This window comes from Bactrocera latifrons, unplaced genomic scaffold, assembly GCF_001853355.1.
Source record: "Bactrocera latifrons isolate USDA-ARS-PBARC rearing strain unplaced genomic scaffold, ASM185335v1 scaffold_60, whole genome shotgun sequence".
Taxonomy (NCBI): Eukaryota; Metazoa; Arthropoda; class Insecta; order Diptera; family Tephritidae; genus Bactrocera; species Bactrocera latifrons.
In genome coordinates this window covers 1,186,182-1,209,712 of record NW_017537268.1, presented here as the reverse complement: position 1 = coordinate 1,209,712, position 23,531 = coordinate 1,186,182, and the positions used below count along the sequence as shown (strand labels likewise).

General features: G+C 32.6%; 6 protein-coding genes across 11 annotated transcripts in view; 3 read left to right on the top strand and 3 right to left on the bottom strand.

The window, feature by feature from the left end:
* LOC108975026 (CCR4-NOT transcription complex subunit 6-like) overlaps positions 1–6,947 on the top strand; it is a 41,157-nt gene extending 34,210 nt beyond the window's left edge. For all 6 annotated transcript variants that reach the window (XM_018943243.1, XM_018943238.1, XM_018943239.1 and 3 more), the window contains 3 exons: positions 4,057–4,125; positions 4,279–4,591; positions 4,752–6,947. In XM_018943243.1, coding sequence (XP_018798788.1) covers positions 4,057–4,125; positions 4,279–4,591; positions 4,752–5,529 — 1,160 coding nt within the window. In that variant the 3' untranslated portion in view covers positions 5,530–6,947. The remainder of the gene's footprint in view (positions 1–4,056; positions 4,126–4,278; positions 4,592–4,751) is intronic.
* Positions 6,948–9,538: 2,591 nt separating this feature from the next.
* Positions 9,539–13,099, bottom strand: LOC108975023 (NFX1-type zinc finger-containing protein 1). Its single transcript, XM_018943236.1, has 8 exons — positions 12,871–13,099; positions 12,228–12,811; positions 11,659–12,165; positions 11,436–11,603; positions 10,675–11,350; positions 10,248–10,594; positions 10,020–10,163; positions 9,539–9,955 (listed from the first exon to the last, which is right to left on the bottom strand). Exons 1-8 carry the CDS (start codon positions 13,034–13,036, stop codon positions 9,659–9,661), a joined length of 2,889 nt encoding a protein of 962 aa, XP_018798781.1. The 5' UTR covers positions 13,037–13,099; the 3' UTR covers positions 9,539–9,658.
* A 163-nt stretch (positions 13,100–13,262) lies between these two features.
* Positions 13,263–14,874, top strand: LOC108974998 (GDP-fucose transporter 1). Its single transcript, XM_018943178.1, has 4 exons — positions 13,263–13,573; positions 13,643–13,847; positions 13,905–14,423; positions 14,501–14,874. Exons 1-4 carry the CDS (start codon positions 13,497–13,499, stop codon positions 14,708–14,710), a joined length of 1,011 nt encoding a protein of 336 aa, XP_018798723.1. The 5' UTR covers positions 13,263–13,496; the 3' UTR covers positions 14,711–14,874.
* A 130-nt stretch (positions 14,875–15,004) lies between these two features.
* Positions 15,005–16,299, bottom strand: LOC108974997 (39S ribosomal protein L1, mitochondrial). The gene is made up of 3 exons (XM_018943177.1): positions 16,109–16,299; positions 15,738–16,047; positions 15,005–15,680 (listed from the first exon to the last, which is right to left on the bottom strand). Exons 1-3 carry the CDS (start codon positions 16,297–16,299, stop codon positions 15,105–15,107), a joined length of 1,077 nt encoding a protein of 358 aa, XP_018798722.1. The 3' UTR covers positions 15,005–15,104.
* Positions 16,300–17,098: 799 nt separating this feature from the next.
* Positions 17,099–18,788, top strand: LOC108975048 (phosphoserine phosphatase). Its single transcript, XM_018943301.1, has one exon. It carries the CDS (start codon positions 17,511–17,513, stop codon positions 18,378–18,380), a length of 870 nt encoding a protein of 289 aa, XP_018798846.1. The 5' UTR covers positions 17,099–17,510; the 3' UTR covers positions 18,381–18,788.
* Positions 18,789–20,883: 2,095 nt separating this feature from the next.
* On the bottom strand, positions 20,884–21,912 carry LOC108975049 (transcription initiation factor IIA subunit 2). Its single transcript, XM_018943303.1, has 2 exons — positions 21,731–21,912; positions 20,884–21,649 (listed from the first exon to the last, which is right to left on the bottom strand). Exons 1-2 carry the CDS (start codon positions 21,800–21,802, stop codon positions 21,395–21,397), a joined length of 327 nt encoding a protein of 108 aa, XP_018798848.1. The 5' UTR covers positions 21,803–21,912; the 3' UTR covers positions 20,884–21,394.
* Between the last annotated feature and the right edge of the window lie 1,619 nt (positions 21,913–23,531).

Genomic DNA, 23,531 nt, shown 5'->3' with positions numbered 1-23,531 from the left:
CAATGGAGCAGCAGGAGTTAACGATGTGGAAATTGAAGTGGCTGAAACAAAACAAACACACGAAAACCATACAAGTCTACTAGGAGATACCCAACCATAGCTGATTTCGCCTTTGGAGGCTTTCGACCGCGTCGTTGTGTACGCTCATCCATATGTAAATATTTAAATGTTAGTTTGCTTTATCAGCATTTGGTTTGGGAGAGTGCAAGTGACGTGCATTTATGGCAAAAATTGTAATCGCTTTGTTGTATCAGCTAATTTAATAAAACCAAAAACCCTTTTTAACCAAAAAAATAATAATAAGACTTTGTTCATACTTTTAAAATTCTTAGTTTATTCTTCAAAATCTATGTCAGCTCCCTCAAAGTAATTCTCTCTGGCCAGTATACACCTGTGGCAACGTTTTTTCCAATTCTCCAAATTTCCGGAATAGCCTTCAATGAGCTTAGCGATTCACGTTTAATGTCTTCAATTGAGTCAAAACGTTTTCTTCGGAATGGACGACGCCAATAAAATCTATGACTATTAATCGTCAATTTTCAAGCACCAATTCATTTATTTTATTGACGTGTTGATTATCAGTTGCTGTTGATGGTCGTCCTGGACGTGGTTCGTCGTCAATGCGCTCTAATCACTCTTTGAATAATTTCTACCTATCACTAAAGGCCTTTTCCAACATTCTGCACCTTTCGGCATCAGAAATTTGATTCCACACAAAAAATTTAATGGAACTTTATTGAATAATTTCACTCATCGCAAAAATCGCCAAATGCACTTTATGTACTTCAGAAAGACAAGTACATATGTATGTATATACTAAACACTAATGATTATTTTGATGTGACATTTGTCGCAGATGCCACCTAGAGAACCCAGAAAAAAATTTTTTGACGAATGTATATGCTTTTGCGCGGAATTTAAATTAAAGAGTCTTACTATTTTTAACATTAATAACCTCCTCTCTACAGTATTGTATATCAAAAAACCACTTGAAGCTCTGTTTGTTAGCGCTAAGCACAAAGCTAGCTAAGAAACTGAAGGTGCAAGTGTGATTTTTAAATGTCGTGACGATCGATTTGCACTAATATATGTATGTATTTCGCTTTTGTAGAGTGAGGTACATTTACATAAGTGACATTTAATAAATATACGTTTTACCACTTAGGAATGGATGATAAGATATGCTTACATACATGAAGTCCACCATAGATCCAAAGGTCTGTCTAAATTTTGTAATACCATCAAGATTGGTAACATCTACTTCATCCAATCTTTTAACTATTTTTCAGATCTATTCAGATTACCTATTTGTGGACTTTAGTAAATTTCCAAGTTGAAAATCTTGCTTTCTTATACTCCATCGAGAAAAATACAAGTGATAATTAAGTATTAAGAACAAACCCCGTATTTATAGGAAATACTAAAAACCACTATATTAAAATGTTCAAGAGAGGCGGTCTTAATTTACATGTTTATTTTATTTTGGGGGGTTTTTTTTTTTTTGGTTATGTTATTTCAAGATGACGCCACGCAACAGTGCGTTTCTGTTTACATTGGCTTCTCGTGTGTCTGTTTACTTGGTGCCGGGCAGTGGGGAGAACTTTCACTTTTTACGATTTTATGATTCGGTTAATTTTAGCTCCCTCTTTGTTGTCTTTATTTTCGGTATTTTTTGCAGTTACAATCTTTGCCTTTGTTAATGTATTTGGTGTTTGGGTTTTATTTAATATATACTGTTGCTAGCAACTTTTTATTGGCCAGTTGTAACGGATTTAGCTGCAGATTTTTGCTTTTGCTTTTTGCCTTTGTTTCTGTGGTAGAGTTAGTTGGCTGTGGCTCTGACTTAAGCTGGAGCTCAATTATGTTTTTATAAAAAAATAATGACTTTTAAATAACCCTGAAAATTGATGTAATTAAATTTTAGTTTTACAAGCTTATAAAAAATTATATATACATACAGACATATCTCCATTGATTTTGCAAAACCAACTGTGCGATTTGTGGTTGTTACAAAACATTCGATTGAATCAAATTATTATTTTAATCATGTAATGAAAGTTGGTAGTAGCTTATTAATATTTTTAGCTTTTCGAGTCTTTTTCCACTACTGTTAAATAAAGGTTGTACGATTTTGAATATGATAGTTCATATTCACGTACAAAGGAAGAGATCGCCTCTAATGTGGTCAATGTCATATCCCAAAAATATCTTTAGAATAACTTCAAATCTATGATAGTGCTTAACGTGTGTCAAAAAAGTCTCCATCTCGAGATTTTTTTATTATCGCATTATTTTAAAATTATATGGTCATTTAGCTATTAGTTGGATTTTGACAGATATACCATGAAATTTCCGGACGAGTAAAATGGTAAATCATCTCAAGTTCTTATAATAAATAAAACATTATGTCATATTGTTCCAATTAAACCGATTTTGCTTTGCAGGTATTTGATGTGCTCAATCTCTATTTTTATGAGAATAATGATGATTCTTATTAATCGTTCGTAATTATATTGTAATTCAATATGTAACGTTTATTATTACTATTATTATTATTATTAATTATTCATCGAAAATATAAAGCAGCAACGCTGATGTTTTCAGTAATTACATATTTATTAGTTAAATGCAGCGCCCTAGGACTCACCAAGTAGTAGTGAATGTCAAATCTTGGCAATCGTAGGAACGTGCAGGAACCTAATCCAAATGAATTTTAGCTGTTTCTGTTAATACACGTATATTTTTTTGTTGGTAAAAGGCAACAAAATAAGCTAATTTATTTAGTAGGGCTTGGTAAAGTGTAAAGCGTATATCACATCTAAATTTATAAAATTGTATGATCGTTCATAATGTGAACATAATTTTTAACTACTGTTGATATTGGTCTAGTTGTTGTTGTTAGTTACACGGAAGTAATTTGTGGGTCACTTTCACCGTAGCGCTTGCAATTGCTCATTGACTACCACCAACGTCATAATACCATAATACCAACAAACATACAACACACAGCTAATCATACACCCATAACAACAAACAAAATAATAAATCCAGTGCAATCTAAGATGTTTGTTGTGGCGTTTACGACGCCAACGGCTTACTTAATTCCCTCGACGATTTCGTGCAAATCGCATTGAGACTGGCAAATTAAAAAGCATACAATTGTACATTCATAGCTTGTATATACTCATTATATATTCCATGAGCAAAGCATTGCGTGCCTAGTGGAAGTACCCAAATCCACTTAGCTATCACCATTCCAATTCCGGGCTACCTAATTATATCAAAGAAAGTGAAATGTGCAATTATCAATTATTTTCATATCTAATAAGCTTTGTAGCAGATGATCGGCAAATATTCACCTGCACCTGCTTTTGTATTTTTTTCTCACACATTTAAGGAAATACCTTTTAGAAATACAAATTAGTTTTATGTTACAAATCGAAGTGGGATATAATACATTATATGACGGTTGCGACTTTATAATTGTATACCCAATCTCAACTACGTTTCACGAGTAATATGACAGAAAGGTTTGCCCTAAATTGCTCTTCGATTTACAAAATTCGTTTGAATTGGAAGACAATCTTGCTTATTCGCCGAAGATTAAAGGTACCGAAATCGTTTCAAGACTTACATATATTGAATATATTGGCATTTATTGATCAGCCATAACTCTTACCATTTAGTATTTCTTTCTCACGACCCCAAAAGGCATCAAAAGGAAAAAACATCATACAATATTCTGCAAAAAAGTCGGCTAAATCATTTCTTATTCTGAAAGAATCATCACTTAACTCATTCATCTGGTCTGGATCCACATATCAATAAGAACACCGAAATTTCTTTATTTTTAAAACAGAAAAAAAAGTTTTTGTAGAAAAAGCTCTACAAATATTCGGAAACAATTTACAAAAATATTGAATGAATTCAACATAAACTAACAACATAAGGTTTTATATTTTATATTATTCATATTGTGTGTATATTATTTTAGATACCCAAACTATCTTTGCTTATAACGTCTAATAAAATTCCATATATATTTTTTACTTCTAGTTTCAGTAACCCCTCCGCCCCAACGTCCATGGATACCATTAGCTAAACCGAACAAATCGAGGCCAGCATGTAAGTTTCTTCTTTTGTAGACTTTATATCTCATCTTACATAATTTTTATACTCATAAAAAACATACATACATATATTGTAAATACATATGTATGTATGTATGTGGATACAACACATACTATAAATGAATATTTTATGTTTTATTTGTTATAGGCATCTTTACAGTTATGTGTTATAATGTTTTGTGCGACAAATATGCCACACGACAGATGTACGGATACTGTCCATCATGGGCCTTGAGTTGGGAGTACAGAAAAAAGGCGATACTTGACGAAATCCGTCACTATTCGGCGGATATAATTAGTCTGCAAGAAATCGAAACAGAACAGTTTTATAATTTCTTTCTGCTTGAACTGAAGGCCGATGGTTATGAGGGTATTTTCTCGCCGAAATCCCGTGCCAAGACTATGTCAGAGATGGAACGTAAATTTGTGGACGGCTGCGCTATTTTCTTTAGAGCTGCAAAGTGAGTGTATACAGATATAAACATAAAAACAACATAGAGTAGGATTCTCTACAGTAGAAACTGTTAAATCTGGTACTCATAAAATTATTAGATTTAAGGTTATGGACCTAATTTATTTTTATTTAATTTAATTATTTTTATTAATTTTATTATCTAACAGATTCACATTGATTAAGGAACATTTAATCGAATTCAATCAATTGGCAATGGCTAATGCTGAGGGCTCGGACAATATGTTGAATCGCGTAATGCCGAAAGACAATATCGGTTTGGCAGCATTGCTGAAAGTGAAGGAAAATGCTTGGGATCCAATGACGGAGGTGACACAAATCTCCCAGCCCTTACTTGTTTGCACTGCACACATTCACTGGGATCCCGAATTCTGCGATGTCAAACTTATCCAAACGATGATGTTGAGCAATGAACTTAAGACTATTATCGATGAGGCGAGCCACAGCTTCAGACCCGGTCATAAAAATGACTCGAATAGCGTACAATTATTGTTGTGTGGTGATTTCAATTCCTTACCCGATTCCGGTGTTATCGAATTTCTCGGCAAGGGACGTGTAGCAATGGACCATCAAGATTTCAAGGACATGGGCTATAAATTATGCCTGCAACGCTTACTCTCGAATGACACCAGCGAGTTTACGCATTCCTTCAAATTGGCCTCCGCCTACAGTGAAGACATAATGCCGCACACGAACTACACGTTCGACTTTAAGGGCATCATCGATTATATATTCTATACTAAAACAGGTATGGTGCCGCTCGGTTTATTGGGTCCCATTTCGAATGAATGGCTGCGTGAGAATAAAGTTGTTGGCTGCCCGCATCCCCACATACCCTCGGATCATTTTCCGCTGTTGGTCGAGTTGGAACTGATGCATACGGCGGGACAACAAGCACCGCCCAATGGACTGATTAATCGACGGTAGCAATAAAAGGTTGACAGCCAAATCAGACAACAACAACAACAACAGCAACAAACATAAATGTAATGTAGTTGTTGTAAGAATAGCAGGACAGTTTAGCGTCTGCTAATCGCCGCATAAAGACCACAAACAAACAAAAAAAATATACAAACAATAAAACATAAATAAGTAGATAAAAACAACAACAAAAACATAAAGCAAGAAATCGTCTTTCATACACATGCGTAGTGACCGAAATGGCAGTACTTCATACGCATACATACTCACGATTTCTCATTCATACATACAAACATCCACCACTCATTCACTATGTCAAAACAACAACAATAACATTGTACGAAAATACATCCTTTAGTTCAACAACAACAACAACTGCAGAGAAAATGTTAAAAGGCCACCAACAACAAGGAGAATATCAACATCATATATGAACCATATATCTATGAAACCACAAAATAAACACCAACAAAATTTGCATACATTTTAAGTTTGTAAAGCAAGTAAATATGTAGTACTATAATGTTCCTCACATCTACCCATTCTCTTATTATCCCCAAAGAAGTGTTGCTATGTCTTTCCACCTCCTCCAACCACCGACTGATATATTCCCTTTCGTATAATCCATTTTCTCAATTGCAGCGATGCATGTAAGCCCATTATATGTATAGTATGTATGTGTGTTATAGCAGCTGGCTGAACCGTTGGATACCCATTTTTGCTTTTGATTTACTTAATTTAGTAGCTTAACAAGCTCGACACATCTTGCAATCAAATGCGATGTGCGTACTTCATTACACCTTTCTTCATTTAACATAATATCTTCTATCAATTAGCTTCGTTCAATGCAACAAAAAGTTTTTAAATATTTACTATATTTTGATGAGTATTTCTTAATTGCAAAGTAAATGCGTAGTGAGTTTGTAATTTTCGTTTTTAATGCAAATCCGGTTTATTATTAGTATTCATTCTGAACTTATTTGTTAAATATTTCTAATTTCTTCTGTAATAGAAAATTTAAATTGATATCATCGTATATTTAAACAAAAATTATATTTCATTTATATTTCGCTTTAAAGTGCTATCTTATTTAGCTATTTCTTTCGTGGGTATAACTAACTCTAAATTTCTCCTCCAGCTTTTGAACGTTTAACACGCTTGCCTGCTGCTAATGGCATACAGCTTGGACTCCATACACTTTCTCTTCAATAGTCCGTCCTATCATTCTGCCGTGGAACTTTGAAAATCACTTGAAAAAAAAAGAAAAAAGTAAGGGAGTTGGTTTTCGAAGTTCCACCTTGTATGTTACTCTGTCCCTATCTCTGTTACTGCCTCATGGTTTAAATTTAAAAAAAAACTTGACTTATGATCGATCCTCTTCATCGTTTATGCAAAAACATATTTTTAATTGAGTATAATTTTAAGCTTTGCAATAGAATTTTCTAAGTTTACTTACCCTAAAAGTTACTTTTTTTTTAGAAATATGTATGTATGTAAAGTTGCTTTATTTTGTAATAAGAACTTACTGTAAATCTTTACTTTGTAACATAACCTAATTTAAGAGTAAAGATCATTTGCCACGCAACACTATTTACTATGTGACACAGAGTATCCCAATTAATTTAAAAGCAAACACATCGGTCAAAAGCGCATGCAACGTCTTTCCTAATGCCCCCTAATTCAGTTTCTTCTTCGTATGCTTAAAGCAGAATTTTCTATTTACCATTTTTTTTATTGTGAATCTGTAACTAAGTAAAAATTGTATTTCAAGTTTTAAAGCTAAAAACAATTAATTGCCACAATATAACAAAATTACATATGTATGTACATGCAAATGGCAAGGCAAATAAGGAAAAATAAATAAACTACCAATGATACCAGATCAAATCCAAGAGGTATTTTTGCATTTGAAAATCAAAATTGTGAATTAATAAACTGCAATAACACCAATAATATAAATCAATTTAGTGAGAATGCTTGTAAAGAGTTCATACATTCATAATAAAATATTGATTTTATTCACACACATACAAAAAAAGTGCTAAGAAGTTTTTATGAAAATAGAAAACATGTAAAACAACATTAAAACAATAAAAAAGCGTAATGATAAAAAAATATTCGCCGAAAAGTATACCACACATACTACATACATACATATATATATAATGTATTTTTATATAGACAAAGTACACGATTATGAGTGGTTGATTGAAAATGCAAACATAAAGTTTAAAAATAAATAAATGCTAGAACAAAATAATAAAAATTTAACAATTTAGTTGAACAGTTTAATATAAAGAAATAAATAAATGCGCATTTACAAATATGCCATATCTAGAGATCGTCAATCAAAAGCATTATTTATCTCCCTCTATTTATATAAGTATGATATTCTTCATTAGCGTGATTTAAGTTTTCACATCTACTATGCACTTAAAATTTGTTTAATATAGAAACATCAAACCCCATATAAAAAAGTATATATAAATATATATTTATTTCGTCATTCACATTTTCCACCGAATTTCATTGGAGCTAAGATTTGATTCAAATCGAAATTCGAATTTCGAAAATATTTTCTACCGGAATACCAAATACAATTCATTTATTTTGTCGAGTTCGAATAAGTGAAATCGCTGTAGATAACTATATTTTCCGTAGATTGTTTTAACTGCGGGAAAGTTAAAAGCCTTTTCGATTGGATTTCAAATTTCTCTTACAACTATAGCAACTGCCGAGCTAAGCTTTGCGGTGTATTCAAACAATAAAAAAAAAATATGCAGGAATACGTACATATATAAAGTAAACAACATCAAATCAGTACAAAAGTAATTCATAAAGGGAACGATGAAATCTTAACAATTTAAATTGGATTCATCATTGTTTTCGTAGTAGTGTAAAATACTTCATTGTTATTGTAATATTGTAAAATACTCTTCAAAATGTGTACTGGAACAACAACACTCCAGACATAATTAAATACTTTCAAACTAATTTAAATAAAAACGGAATATTGTAATTAAATTTTAAAATTAATAAAAGTGGTGATTCCAAGCGAATGCACACATATTCTAGGCATGAATTCGGTGATAATTTCGTTAAACATTTTCAAAAGTTTGTGAGTATTGTTAAGTTTTTTAAATATTCATCAAGTTAAAAAATCTGTATCAGTTTTGCAGGCGAATTAGTAAATAAACTAAGTTGAGAAATATCTGAAAACGCAACCAGAAATTACGAGGAACAAATTATGTCTGGTTGAATGATTAAATGCATACATATATATATACTTGCACACTTATGTATGTATGGAAATTTATAATGTAAGCTTTAAAAAAAAGTAGAAGCCAGAGCGCAGCCGCAATAAAGAAAATCAGTTTGTTCGATAAGGATAAAGCTTTTGCTTACTAATCTCTTGATCAGCTTGAATTATTTACCATAAAAATTGCAAATGCTCATATGGTTAGAAACTTCAAGTATGGTAGATATGTATATCTCCATTATAATGTCGAAGACCCATAATATGAATCAACATTTTAAGCTGCTAATTGGGTGAGAAGAAAACAAAAACAAAAATGCTTTATACGTTACGTATTATACTGCTTATTATATGTTTATGCGACTCCTTATTGCACACATTGTTGAGGAAATCCACAAATTTTACACACAGTTGTCTACTACATACGTACATATGGATAGCAGCTTTTCTTTTAAATTTAATTAAACTTATTGCATACACATAAATATATTCATAAAGTTATAACTGTGAGAACGTTATCTAATCGTATGAATTACTTAATACATAGATACATGCATAAAAGCAAAACAACGGAACAAAGGGAAAGCCAACATGATTTCAGTAAAATTTTATCATTGGAGTGTAGCTTAAAAATGGTTATAGAAGAATCATAAAAGCATAAATAAATGATAACAAGAAAATCAATAAATAAATAATAATAAAAAAAACTTTCATAAATAAAACATACAGTAAATAAATAAATAAAATGTCAAGGGAAAATGTTTTTTATTTTATAGAATTAATGCGCGTACACAGGAAACAAATGATTAAAAATACAAAATTAAATTCCACACTTAACGTTTCAATGCTTTTTAGCTTAAACATTAGAAGTCTTTACTGTTATTCTTTATTTGAGAATGGAAACGCATTGCCGATAGCGTCCTGTGACTTTAATATCTGTTCAATGGACCGCCACGACTCGCTGCATCCAGCTAGTAACGGTAGATTTCCAATGATATACAGGCCTTGTTTGGCACGCGAAAGAGCTACACAAATACGATTCTTCTCTTTGAGAAATCCAATTTGTTCTTTGTTATTGCTTCGCACCAACGACAAAAGTACTATGTTAGCCTCTAATCCCTGAAAGCTATCCACAGTAGAAATATTCAAGTTGGTACTTTCAAAATATTTAGGTGCCTGCAATACCAATATGACTACATACATACTTTCTTTATATTTTGTGAAACAAAACTATGCTTACCTCGGATTTTAGGCATTCCACTTGTTTAGCATAAGGACTTAGAATGACAATATCATTTGCTGTATAAGAAGCCTTTTCTATTAAGAATTTGGCCAATTCTAAGATTTTCATCACCTCATATAGGTTAAAGAATGAACATTCTTCCTGAAAGTAAACAAAATACATGATTACTATAAATTTTTCAGGTGTAATAGGAATTGATAGTATTATGTTAGGTAAGTATCATACGTTCCAGAAATGCGTATAAAAATACAGATTTTTATCCATATTTCGAATGACTGGATAATTGTTTACTGAATAATCGTTCTTAAGGTCAGTGTAGAAAGTGGGATGAATTAGATCCGCAATACAAGGGCGCATACGATATTGAACGTTGAGCGTATACCCTTTTAAATTGCTAACAAATAGCCGTTCGAATAATGATATATTTAGTTGAGACGTGAGGCTATTGCCATAGTTCGAAGTATAAGGCTTTAATTGCAGGTGATCACCAATCATGATGACATGTTCGGTATATTCCGTTAAGCAAGCCAGAACATGTGATTCCAAAATTTCCGCAGCTTCCTCGAAAATCACTGCAAATATTCAAGCAAATAAAGAAAAGCTTAGAATGACAATTATTTCACCAAATAGTATATATAGTAAATAGTGTTACCGATTTTACATTGCAGCAAGCGAAATAGGAAGTTATTTCTAGCAGCGAAAGTTGATGTCATTGCTATGATATCCGCTTTTCGTGCTACATAAAATTGAAACATTATACGTATTGTTTTTAACTTTTCCTGAACATCACGTAAAGCCCTCTGAGCTGCCAACAAACTCTGGTAGGACTCTTCACTGCCATCGAAATTCGAATGCATTTGTTGGACGATTGCGAACTTAGTCTTAAACTCTTCGTTAACAACGTAGTAGAGACGCTTCAGGCAGGGATTTACCATTTCATTTGTGGTTTGAAACTGTACATTAAATTTTGAAATTTCGGGGAGACGCGTTTGGCTACCGAATCGTAAAATGTTACTGGTATAGCAGGAAAGCTTCAATAAGAATTTGTCAAGCGAATCGTTCGTGTAAGTAATTATTACGGTGGGTGTTTTAGCGTTCGAAATAAGAGTACGCACCAAATGTACCGACAGGTGGGTTTTACCAGTTCCTGGTGGACCCTGTATTAAACAAAATTCATGTGTTAATGCTTTACAATATGCGTTAAACTGTGATTCATTTAGTGGAAGACTTTTTGGCTTGGTTGGCTTCGTTGTATCCAATGATAATTTTTCTCTATCATATGAATAAGGTTTAGTTCTTTGTAGGTAACGAGGTGGAGATACGTTGCTCTGTAAAGGCAAATGAAAATTAAAAATAAAATGTATTTTATTTATTTTCGGCCATCGACTAGTTGGAATAATAAAGCAACATTACCTCACCATCAATAATATACTGCTTCATAGACAGCTTATCCTCGCCATAGGTATTCAAACAACTATAAACGTTATTATAAGGTTCAAAGAAGGCTGGTGCTTCAAACATCAACAAAGGTCTGTCATAAAAGGTTCCAATATTATATTGTCGCACATTTTCAATACCTAACTGTATTAACCGGAAATTTATTAGAAACCTATTACAATATTTAAATTTTACTTACGTATCCCAAATTTAGAAGATATATGTGGGTGTTAGTAACTGTTGCCAAGATGAGATTTTCAAAGTTCCTACTTGTTGTAAATAATAGTAAGGAACCAGCTTTAATTGCTGATACTTTTCCTCGTGCTAATTTTTGTGCTAATTTTCTATCTCGTGCTAATTTTTTTTTTTGCTTAGTCAAAGAGATATTTTTTATATCTTCCTCCATTGGGCGCTTTTTCCCGATCACATCAACGAAAAGCATTTCATGGCGCTTAGCATTGTTGAAATCTGCATTAAGAACTATGCAAACGTCCTCATATATCTCCGGCCCATGTGGTGCTGTACCAAATTCTTTCAATTTGCATACATAATCACGTAGAGGAATCATAAAATCTTCACGAAGAATACGTTTTTGTTTTGCGATATACTCTGACACTTCTAATTTTTCAGTAATTTTTAAAGCGTTAATGATTTGATCACAGTCTTCCCCGTTTCCTTTAAAGAGTTCATTAAGTGTGGGATATATCTGAAAATATTTACATATCGATTATATCTTATGAATTATTAGTTGGATATTAATTAGATTACGTCAACATTTTCGTTTAGCTGTTTACATTCATCTTTTAACACTCTATCCAACTCAAATTTCAGCTGCTGGCTCAGTTGCCGTTGAACCATGTCCGGATTATCGCTATCTTCAATGAGTTTCTTTATATGATCAATTATATAAGACGCTTTAGTTGTTATTAGTTGCCATTTATGCGAACGAACTATAAGGAATCTCATTGCATATAGGATCTGTTCTACCACTTCGACATTTTTCCATATCGCTTTAAATTTTTTTTGAAAAAGTTTAGCAGTTAAAAATCGTAACTGTTCTAAAAATATATCATTGTTCACAAAGTACTGTAGAAGCTCTTTTTGAAATCCAGGAAGCTCGAGTTCACATACTTTACACCAAATACGCAAGTATAAAATAACCCGTTCCAATCCATCACTACTCGAAATTGTATGAACAAAAAAATTTTTTTCGTGTGTTATAACAAAGAGGAAAACGTCCAATGGCTCTAGATTAATTGCCTTACGCATCTGTGACGTGGTCATCTTTTTTACATCAGCTTCTTTGGAAAGGTGTGATGAAGCTTCCAGTCGTTTTTGGTGAAGGTATTCGTCTGTAGTTTTATTTAAAAAACCGTTAGTAATATACATATGTACATTTGCATTATCATACTTGTTTCTGATGGACCAAGTGCATATTCGGTATTAGGTTCTATATCTTCGGTGTTAGCTTCCGTACCTTCCGCATGCTTATTTTTAACCTTGCACTGCAAGTTCCGCAAAATCTCTTCTTCATCTTTATTGAACCAATCTTCGCCATCGGATTCTATATTAGACATTTCTACAAAGAATCCAAAATTATTATTTTTCAACAAAAGTTATTGTTCCTTTGTTAGAGGTTCTAATCTATGTGATTATCGAATCATTGATAAAAAGTCGAATGTTAGTAATCAAAGTCGACTAATATTTGTTTACATTTATGTAAATTGATGTCAGAGATATATCCCTTGATATGTTAAAAAAATTATGGACTGAAAATATATCTTATTTTTAGTAAAAAATAAAAGTATTAATTAGTGGGTTACCTGGCAAAGTTTCTTTTCAATAATATAGTTACAATTTTATCTCTGGTTGAATTATAGTTGTCATACGAAATAATAGATATACAAATAAAAAATACTGACAAATTTGTACAGCTGTTTGATTATTTATCAGTTTTAGTTGGCCTCTTCTAAAGCAATATGTTTTTAATCGTAAATTTAATTAATATAATTTAAGTAAAACGCACAAATCGCCACAATGTATACAAGTATGTCGGAGCACAACCGATTAGTGAATAAATACCTATTGGTATTTTTTGTAGTAGCTATATATTGGTAAGAAAAAAAAATATATATATATAAATAATTAATGTCATGACTTTCCGTTCATTAATGCCATTGCAGGACAGTATCAATATGTACAGTGTTTATGAATAAATTACTACTAAGCAGTGATGCGGTAAATTTAGACGCACCCCTTTTTGTATGCTGGTTCCAATGCCTTGTCTCCGCGGGTTTATGTGCGCTTTTGAGTGCTCTTGGTCGGCGTTATCCAAATATCATTACGTTCCCAGAAGGTAATCCATTTGATGTGGATATTTTTCGAAAGGTAATTTCAAAATTTATTATTAATTCTTACATTACTTACATTTTTTTTTATCATTAGATTTTGCCGTTATCCATTTTGTTTACTTTAATGGTCGCAACAAATAATTTGTGCCTTAAATATGTGGGAGTAGCTTTTTATTATGTTGGCCGATCGTTAACGACGGTTTTTAATGTCGTACTAACATATATACTGTTACGACAAAAAACCAGCTTTAAGGCTACAATGTGCTGTGTATTCGTTGTTTTTGGTTTCCTTTTGGGAGTCGACCAGGAGAGCTTAACTGCACAGTTCTCTCTACGCGGCACAATCTATGGCGTTATGGGCTCGTTTATACTGGCCTGGTATTCCATTCAAACCAAAAAAGCATTAGTTCATGTTAATCAGCAAGTTCTTCTACTAAGCTACTACAATAATGTCTACTCCAGTGTCTTTTTCTTGCCTTTAATCTTCATTAATGGAGAAATGAACGCAATTCTCAACTATGAAAACATATTTGCTCCTTGGTTTATTAGTGCTATGGTGCTTGGCGGCTTTTGCGGTTTCGCAATTGGATTTGTTACAGTTTTGCAAATTAAGGTAATAAAAATACAATGCAACTTACAATTTTTTGGAGATTTTAATTTATTTGTAATGTATATTCATAATTTATGCAGGTAACATCACCATTAACTCACAACATTTCTGGAACTGCAAAGGCCTGCGCTCAGACTGTTATAGCGACACAATGGTATAATGATGCAAAGTCAGCATTATGGTGGGCATCAAATATTATTGTTTTACTGGCTAGTGCCGCGTATACACGTGTGAAGCAATTGGAAATGCAACGTCAACACGAACGGACTACCGCGACACAAAAGGCGTAAGGAAAACTTTTTCAACCGGCTTTGCATTTTTAAGGGAAAAGTTATAATTACGTATATAATAAGCTTATGTTGAAGTTTTGTAAGGCAAACATATTCCTTTACAATTTCCTCCATGACGATGATAGTTATATGATAAACCAAAAATTAAAACCACTGGCAAGAAACGAAATTCTTATTCTTTCATACATGAAGAACAACAACAATAACCATATTCCTCCTGTTAGCATTATTAGCATTACCGTTGCCTCACCGAATCGTAACAGCCAACAGATTATCCACACATTAACACGGTAGTTTTTTTCAGAACCTTAAATGGCTTACATTTAATTCAACCTTTATTTATGACACTCAGCAGTACAGATTACTTGTCTATTAACAATTTTTAAATGTAACATTATTGTGCAGCGACAGCTTCTTGTTTTTCACTAGATTCTTCTTCCGGTTCCTCGACTTCGTTCGATTTCGTAGAAGCTTTATTAGCTGTTTTTACGTAGAACTCTGGTACATATTTATAAGCACCTATTTTCAGTCGTTCACTGCTCGGTGGACTCTTAAGTAGTACACGTTTTATAAATCGTTCACCATCACGCTTAGGACGTATTGAATCAACATCCAGCAGTAAGGAACGTAAATTTTCTTCTAATTTTTGAGTATCCATATCTAATGTTCCCACGCTTGTTGAAATCAATCCAAAATCTTGTTGATGCTCATCCTTGGTGGCTGAATAGCTAATGCCATTTGAAAAACGTTCAATCATTTCTGCTAAATTTGTACCAAGAGTCTCGCTTCGTGGGTTTGGAAACTTACGCTTCATCAGTCCTCGCAGGGCCACCAACTCCGGCAAAATATTTGGATGTGCGAGTACAAATTGATAATCGGTCAGTAATAACTCTCCATTGGTTATGTCCTTTATTAACTCAATACCACCTACAAGTGTAGCACCGGCTTCCCGAGCCTCACTGATCTCATCCTATAATTAGGAAATTAGTATGTAATTTCAATTAGGATATTTTTGTTTATAACATACATTTCCTTTTGTGAAAACGAGGATTTTGCGATCCTCACCGTGCTCGAATTTATGAGGTATCATAGCCATGCGCTGAAAGTTGTCTACGAATCGGTTTTTCTTCTCTGCTCGCATATCCAATTCAATATCTACGATGAGTGGAGCGTTAGGCACATTGTACATTGAAGGATGATGCGTTTCACGATGACACTGTATAGCATCAGCAACTGTGTATACCGGCCAACGATAGTATTTCAGAACATAAACATTGTCCTGTGGTAATTGTTTCCAAGAATCATCAAAGTGTAAATTTTCACGTTGCAAGTTAATTCTGAAAGAAATTAATAATCATAATATTTATCTATTATTTCCTCTTTATTGTACATTATTACTTCTTATCCCTTTGATTATGTGGTATGAACCCCACTTTCTTCACTTCAACTTTAACTTTTTTCTTTCGAGCCTTCTCTCGAGTGCCCTTACGGGCAGCTTCACAAATAGCTGATGTATGAAGTTTCCTTAATATGTCAACACTTTGTTGTCGAGCTAACACCGTTCTCAAAGAACAAATAAAAGAAAACATCTTATTTTATTAAAAAAATTATTTTGTAACAATTTTAAAGCTGACAGTGGGTAAATAATGGCGGTGGAGGAAAATAAAATGTGTTCGTGACACAGGGTGTTTCAATTATATTTGATAGCAAATCAAATCAGCTGATGCGACAGTAATAGCAGAGCCAGTGACAAACGCTACTGCCTTCCTCTCTTTTCCTTTCTCATCGGCGAAATGTGTGAGCAGTGAAAATCGTGGCAAAAACGCAGAATTCAGCTAATATTTGTTTGTTCAATACGCATTCCACGGCAAAAACCAAAATGCTGTAGATTCCCACGTCATCCTACGTCAAAGAGAGAAGGGAGTAGCGTTTTTCACTGTGCACTTACATTGCGCGCCCATAAGATAGGTGGTATCAGCTGACACGACCCACGATTCTACGTTTTTCACTTACGTTTGTCATTGTTCCTGCTATAAGACCAGAGAACGTATATTTATATCAGCGAACGTTTATAATATGATTTATATGTATATACGGTCTCTGGTAACACTATAATATATGGGTAAGCTCACTCTGAAGAAATTCCCTGATTCCCACAATGATTCGTGCAGTTAAAATAATTGCGATATTTGTTTTTGAAATATCTGTATGAAATCTGTCATATGATAAATTACGGTTTTTACTGTAAGTTGACTATAATGAAAAGGTTTGCTTACATATTTCAAAGTTTCGATAGAATGGCTTTAATAATTATATAAAATTAAGTTACAAGTTGGTAAAATTGCAGCACTGCTTATCAGCTGTTTGAATTAGTGCTAATAATCATTGGAAATTTCCACGGGAAGAAAACGTGGAATATTTAAATGTGCGGAAATTTGCACATTGCTTTCATTTAAGAACTCTGCAAAGAGCAAATATTAATTTACTTGTTGGCGTGTTTTCCTTCAATGAGCGATCTTTTTAAATTCACATTGGTATGGTTAATTAGTTAATTTTATTTGTTTGAAGCAAACCAGCATTATAAAAATAAAGCCTTTAACAAAATTGCTTTAATTTACAAAAGGGGGATTAATAAATTGTGGCGTGATTAATTTTGTTGAAATAAAAAAGCAAATCGTTATTGAATACGCATTATCATCATATCTTCACTTAATCCAGTAAACAAAACAAGTGCAGTACCAACAGCTGAAGCTACTTTTTTCTATTCGGATTGACGTAACTGGTGTAATTTGAGTAAACAATGAATCGTATGACTATGGGTTCGGTTCGCGTGGCAAGAAGCGGGAATCTCTTAAATGATACATTTACGGCAGCTATTCAATCTACTGCTTCAACGTCAAATTCAGACTTTACGTATACAGATAACGTTCAATTAAATTCATCTGGAAAGGTATCATTAATAAATAGAACTATGGTGTCTGCCCCTAACCGCGACGCCTTGAAGTCAAGTAAAAATTCCGAAGAAGCCTCTGAAATTGTAAAAAAATCTGACATAATTTGTTTTGATGTTGATTCAACATTAATCTGTGAAGAAGGAATCGATGAGCTTGCAGATTTTTGTGGTAAAGGTTCGGAGGTAGCACGCGTCACAAAAGAAGCCATGGGAGGTGCAATGTCTTTCCAAGATGCCTTAAATATAAGATTAAATATTATTCGACCAAGTCAAAAGCAGATCAATGAGTTTCTCCAACAACGCCCTTGTACGTTAACTAAAAATATTAGAGCTTTTATAGAAAAATTAAAAGCGGAAAGGAAAGAAATTTATCTAATTTCGGGAGGATTTCATTGCTTGATCGATCCTATTGCAGACGAACTGGGAATACCACGAAATCATATATTTGCAAATAAATTGCTTTTCTATTTTAATGGTGATTATGCAAGCTTCGATACTACAGAGCCTACTTCAAAAAGTGGCGGCAAAGCGGAAGCAGTTTCGATTATTAAACACTGCCATCCCAACGCTAATATTACAATGATTGGTGATGGTGCGACGGATTTGGAGGCATCACCTCCTGCGAACAATGTTATTGGTTTTGGTGGCAATGTGCTGCGGAATGAAGTCCATCAGCGGTCACAGTATTACATTATGGATTTTGCCCAATTGTTGTGATGTAACCTTTTTCAGGAAAGGAGATTGCGCATTATGGGATATTCTACATCAATGTATTTTCAAAATGTATAATTTACCTTTAGTTAATAAGTAGTAATATATTTAAAATTAAACATGAATTATACCTGAATTTGGAACATATAGAAAAATTATATAGATATCAACACCCATGAATTATACTTTGTAGCAAATATAAATAATTACAAATTGTTAACAAATTGTGAACTATGCTCAATATAAAAATGTATGATAATATGAGTACAGATAAATTGAGGTTATGAAAATGTGAATAGATGTTGATTGTACAAATAGTTATATAGGATCGCCCTTGTGGTTGTTAAAATTACATTTATATATACATAAATAAAATAAATGGCAAGGGTCAAATAAATACAAAAACCACATGTATATTATTTAATAAGAGTCAATTAATTTTCTTAAAATAGTAATGTAGAAATGATGTTTAAAATGATAATAGTACTTCGTTAATTTTTCAAAGGATTTGAACTTGTGACCCACTGAGGAACATGAACACACACTAACCACACTCACATGGTAACAAATTGGGTGTAATAATCTGATATCAGTGAGGTTGTGTATTTCACCAATATTTGTTTATAAATGGAGCGGGATGAAAGACATATGTAAGCAGAAATTGTTGTCGCTAAGTGATGCTTAGTACTTGTTTTGTTTTGACTGGAAATTGTTATCTGTTAAAAGAAAGAAAAATCACACAGTGTGTAAAATTATTTTTGAAAATACATTCATACATTTGAACATGTATATTTTCCCCACATCATATTATATGTATGTATGTAATTTGTACGCATTCAGACTCACCAGTGTACAATGTACTTAATTAAATATTGTCTGGTTTAAACTGGAAGTCATTGTCTATTCTGCGAATATTTTATATTGAAGTCGTAAGGTCTTACCGGAATGACAAACCGGTTTTAGTCGGTTTGCAAATCTTAGAGCGCGGCTTTCTAAAGTGAAACTGGAGCATGCATATTATTGATAATATTTCCACTCATGGAATGATATGGCCCATCGCGTAATCATTAGACAGTTTACTACTATATTATAGGGATTCTTGAGTGTTTGAAATTTATATACATGTGTACATGAATATTCCTTGTTCATTTGAAGAAATTAACCATATCAACAATATATACTTTATAATGTTTAACATGAATATAACAAAGACTTTACCTTTAAGTGGTTGATTCACATATTAAATCAATCGTTCTAGCAAAGCAGCGATTCACGAAATGATAAAAAGTACTAGGTTGCCTTTTGTTGTTGAGGACAATAATTTAACACTTTACCAATAACGAGCGTTTTCAACAAGGCAGTCGACTCACATATCCGACGATTACAAAAATATATTAATGAACAAAGACGATAAGAAATTTTTAGAGAAAAGTAAAGATTTCATGGGTACTCAAAGTAACATTGAAAATGTATAGACTTATACATATATGCATACAAAGCTATACTCACATATATATGTATATATTTCATAACTGTTCAGAATAAACCCTTTATTTGGAGAATTAATGATGATGAAATTATAAATAATATAATTTATAACAAATTTGATGTTTGTATAATCATGATTTTAAAAGTTAATTTACGCATACTTGCCCGCAAAATGGACAAACTTAGTCCACTATGTAAATATTCAAGCATACATTTAAATTTATAGTGATAACAAAAAATCACTAAATAAGACACGACTAAGCTATAAAATTTAAATCGAAAGGTTATCAATTATTACACGCAAAAATAATTAACTAGACACAACAATAAAATTAATTTTTTTTATTGCGAGTCATATGTAATTGTCATCGTGCTAATGCTGACATATACAATAAAAAAAAAAATAAAATCGTGGTTAAAACTTATTTACTTTAATTACAGTACATACAAAAATATTTCTTTTCGTATTCATTATTGTGTTTTTTTTAACTATTAATTTTTTTCAATCCCGTCACGATATTTCCTTGGAAATACCCTAAAAAAATTTACTGCGATTTTAATCTCGGACCTTTTTTGTAGCAAATAAAATTTCCTACAAGTTTGTCATGTACATTTTTTCTATAGCTGTCATTTACTATAGCTCTGATCTGTAGGAATTTAAAGATAAAAAATCGCGATTGTAGTGTATTTTCTATGGAAAATGTTTACATGCCTTGGTCTAGTTCTTAATTTTAATATTAAGGGCTAAAATTTTCAGGGAATTTTTTTAGGGTATTTGCAAGGAAATTTCGTGACGGGATTAAAAAAAATTAATAGTTAAAAAAAAAGAGCCTAGTATTCATATATACATATACATACATATGTACATTCATACGTATAAACGCAATGGAAGGGCAATATCGTGGTACCATATTTTGGCCGCTCTGAACTTACAACTTTGGTATCGAGCCAAATATATTTAGACACTTGCTTGATATACATATATTTTGTTTTTGTACAATATTGAAAGCACACACCGCCATTTTGGAAATATATATTATATGAATGTTTTTATTAAAACACTAACCTTATAACAGCGGACTAGTACAAATAAAAATAATTGGATAAAATAAAAATTATCTAATCACAAGTGCAAGCAAGTGTAATCATAAAAATGCGCACATACCAGTTGCATTTTTTAAGAATTATTTCGATAGACATACATACATACATGGTATTTGAATTTAAAGAACGACTAACAATTGCAGTAAGAAAAATTAGATGTTTAATTATCAACCTTATCGGTTTAATTGATTAGTATATATAATATTTTTAAGACCATTTGTCATAAAAAATTCATCTCTGTATTTTAATATATATTTTTTTTATACATTACTTTACTAATTTACTTAAATATTTGTATCTCCGAACAACTTTGTCCAAGCATTCAATGTTCCTTTCTAATCACTAAATCCTAGTCAGCATCAATGTGTAATAATAGTTTAGCCGAGAACTGATACCGTTTTCCATATTGTCGTGTAGATATTAATACATTATCCATTGAATTCACCGCTCTTTCCATCGCACGCTACAATTTTCACTTTATCAACTTTGGCGAATTCGTGCACCTCGCGGAACTCTACTTCATTTAACATAAGCGTCCACACATTATCGCAGAATCGATACGTATTCAGTTTGTTCGCCTTGAATGTAACTCTAGCCTTGACTCGTTGATTTAGGGCTAGATTGATAGACTTATCAAACTGCAAGAGTACCTTGAATGCCAGTGTTGGTGTAATGTGACCATACTAAAACAAGCGGTTTATAATAATTACAGTTTTTGCAAAACCAAGCTAATATGTTTATATCAATATGAAGAAATTACTTACTTGAATTAGTTCATCAAGACTCTCTTGTAAAGTATTTCCAAGTGTTGTGTTTCTGTATAGTTGATACGACATGATTAATAGAAATCGGACGAATATTTATTTATATTTTTAATAATAATTTTTGTCGCTATTTAAACTTGAGTTTCTTTTTCAATATGGTAAAGTTCTGATATTAAGCAAAAAACAAAATGTCAAAACTATGACATCGATATTCAGCGCTATACTAGGCGCGCCATCTGCAGTAGAAAAGAACAAGTCCTCAGAGAACGTATATTTAAGAAATATTTAATAAATAAATGTTATTTGCACATTAACTGCAAATATTGTTTTGAAAATAGGATAATTTAAGCAGAATGTTGTAATTATGCATATATTCATAGAAATACGCAAAACGATAATCATATCAATTAATATGATTGCATGTAAACGTATAGAATTATATGCAAAAGGCTAACATACGTGTGCAATAGAAATGTATATTTCTGAGCATAATTGTCATTGAATGCTCAGCTCTGTTCACGCTCCACTGTTAAGATTTCTCCTTCTTAGCTAGCTGTGGTGAAATGCACTCATCGCATTTTGTTAGCTTTTRACAGTTTACACGCCTGTCCGTTGTTGGACCTTCTCTATAAATATACGTTCTCTGTACTTTACATTCTCTGGTTAAGATTTCTCCTTCTTATCTAGCTGTGGTGAAACACGCTCATCGCATTTTGTTAGCTTTTGACAGTTTACACGCCTGTCCGTTGTTGGACCTTCCAGAGAATGTATATTATATATATATTGGACCTTCTCTATAAATATGCGTTCTCTGAAGTCCTCAAATTATATGCTTTCGTCAAGTTTTTTTCTAAAAAGTATTTAAATTCAATTGCAGGAACGTTACTCACAGATGTAATAAATGATATAAATTTTAAAGCTACCTTGTACAAGTCTTTGTATCTTCCATATCGCCTTAAGGTTAACATATCTCCTAATTTTTTTTATGAACGAAAAAGTCAATCGAAAAATTAATTATAAATATCATTTCGTTCGTTGTTCGTGGTTGTGTACGGTTGATTTTTTCATATCAAGCGCACATATATGTACATACTCGCTGCATAACTTCTCGTTACTTGGTGTACGCGCAATTTAACCTAGCTTTGACATTTTGAGCTTCAATTCGTAACACTTTCCACGTGTTTTTTATACTTTTAATTATAAAGTTAAACCCACAATTTAATCGAGTAAGAACGTAATTTCTTTCGCAATTACCCCTGGGGCCAACAGGCTGGGGGATAATAGGTTTGCACTATTATCCCCGGGTCTTAAAAACAAGAGGAAAAAGCCAGAAAATTCAACGCTGGAATTCTCCCGGAATTACCTATTTCTAAGAAGGATGATCCCAAGTACCTCGTAATCAAATCACAGGACGCCAGAAAAMCTATTGCATCCACTTCTTGCTTTGCAGTACATAAAGGTATTCAGGCCATAAGCAAAGACATTAACAAAATCACATCGCTTCGTGACGGCAGACTTCTTCTTTTGGTCAAGAACCAAAAAATTGCTGACAAATTTTTACAAACCAAACATCTTCCCGGAGCTGGKGCTATTGATATATCTCTTCACAACTCTCTGAACTCAGTAAAGGGTACAATTTACGCTCCATTTATCTGTCAGCTTGCTGATGACGAAATAATTGATGTTCTAAAAGATCAAGGAGTATCCGATGTTTGTAAATTTACGAAGATAAACAATGGTAATCGTGTACCTACTGGCGCTTTATTAACTTTTGAGAAATATACTTAACCTAGTCGTATTG

Bases quoted from the DNA above. Each gene is read 5' to 3' on its own strand.
- LOC108975023 (XM_018943236.1), bottom strand. From the start codon at position 13,036: ATGTCTAATATAGAATCCGATGGCGAAGATTGGTTCAATAAAGATGAA. The intron at 12,812-12,870 runs GTATGATAATGC...ATAAAACTACAG, and splicing joins ACTTGGTCCATCAGAAACAA to ACGAATACCTTCACCAAAAA. The intron at 11,604-11,658 runs GTAAGTAAAATT...CGGTTAATACAG, and splicing joins ATCTTCTAAATTTGGGATAC to TTAGGTATTGAAAATGTGCG.
- LOC108975048 (XM_018943301.1), top strand. From the start codon at position 17,511: ATGAATCGTATGACTATGGGTTCGGTTCGCGTGGCAAGAAGCGGGAAT.
- LOC108974998 (XM_018943178.1), top strand. From the start codon at position 13,497: ATGTATACAAGTATGTCGGAGCACAACCGATTAGTGAATAAATACCTA. The intron at 13,848-13,904 runs GTAATTTCAAAA...TTTTATCATTAG, and splicing joins ATGTGGATATTTTTCGAAAG to ATTTTGCCGTTATCCATTTT. The intron at 14,424-14,500 runs GTAATAAAAATA...TAATTTATGCAG, and splicing joins TTACAGTTTTGCAAATTAAG to GTAACATCACCATTAACTCA.
- LOC108975049 (XM_018943303.1), bottom strand. From the start codon at position 21,802: ATGTCGTATCAACTATACAGAAACACAACACTTGGAAATACTTTACAA. The intron at 21,650-21,730 runs GTAAGTAATTTC...CGCTTGTTTTAG, and splicing joins GTCTTGATGAACTAATTCAA to TATGGTCACATTACACCAAC.
- LOC108974997 (XM_018943177.1), bottom strand. From the start codon at position 16,299: ATGTTTTCTTTTATTTGTTCTTTGAGAACGGTGTTAGCTCGACAACAA. The intron at 16,048-16,108 runs GTAATAATGTAC...AATTTCTTTCAG, and splicing joins CATAATCAAAGGGATAAGAA to AATTAACTTGCAACGTGAAA. The intron at 15,681-15,737 runs GTATGTTATAAA...TCCTAATTATAG, and splicing joins TCGTTTTCACAAAAGGAAAT to GATGAGATCAGTGAGGCTCG.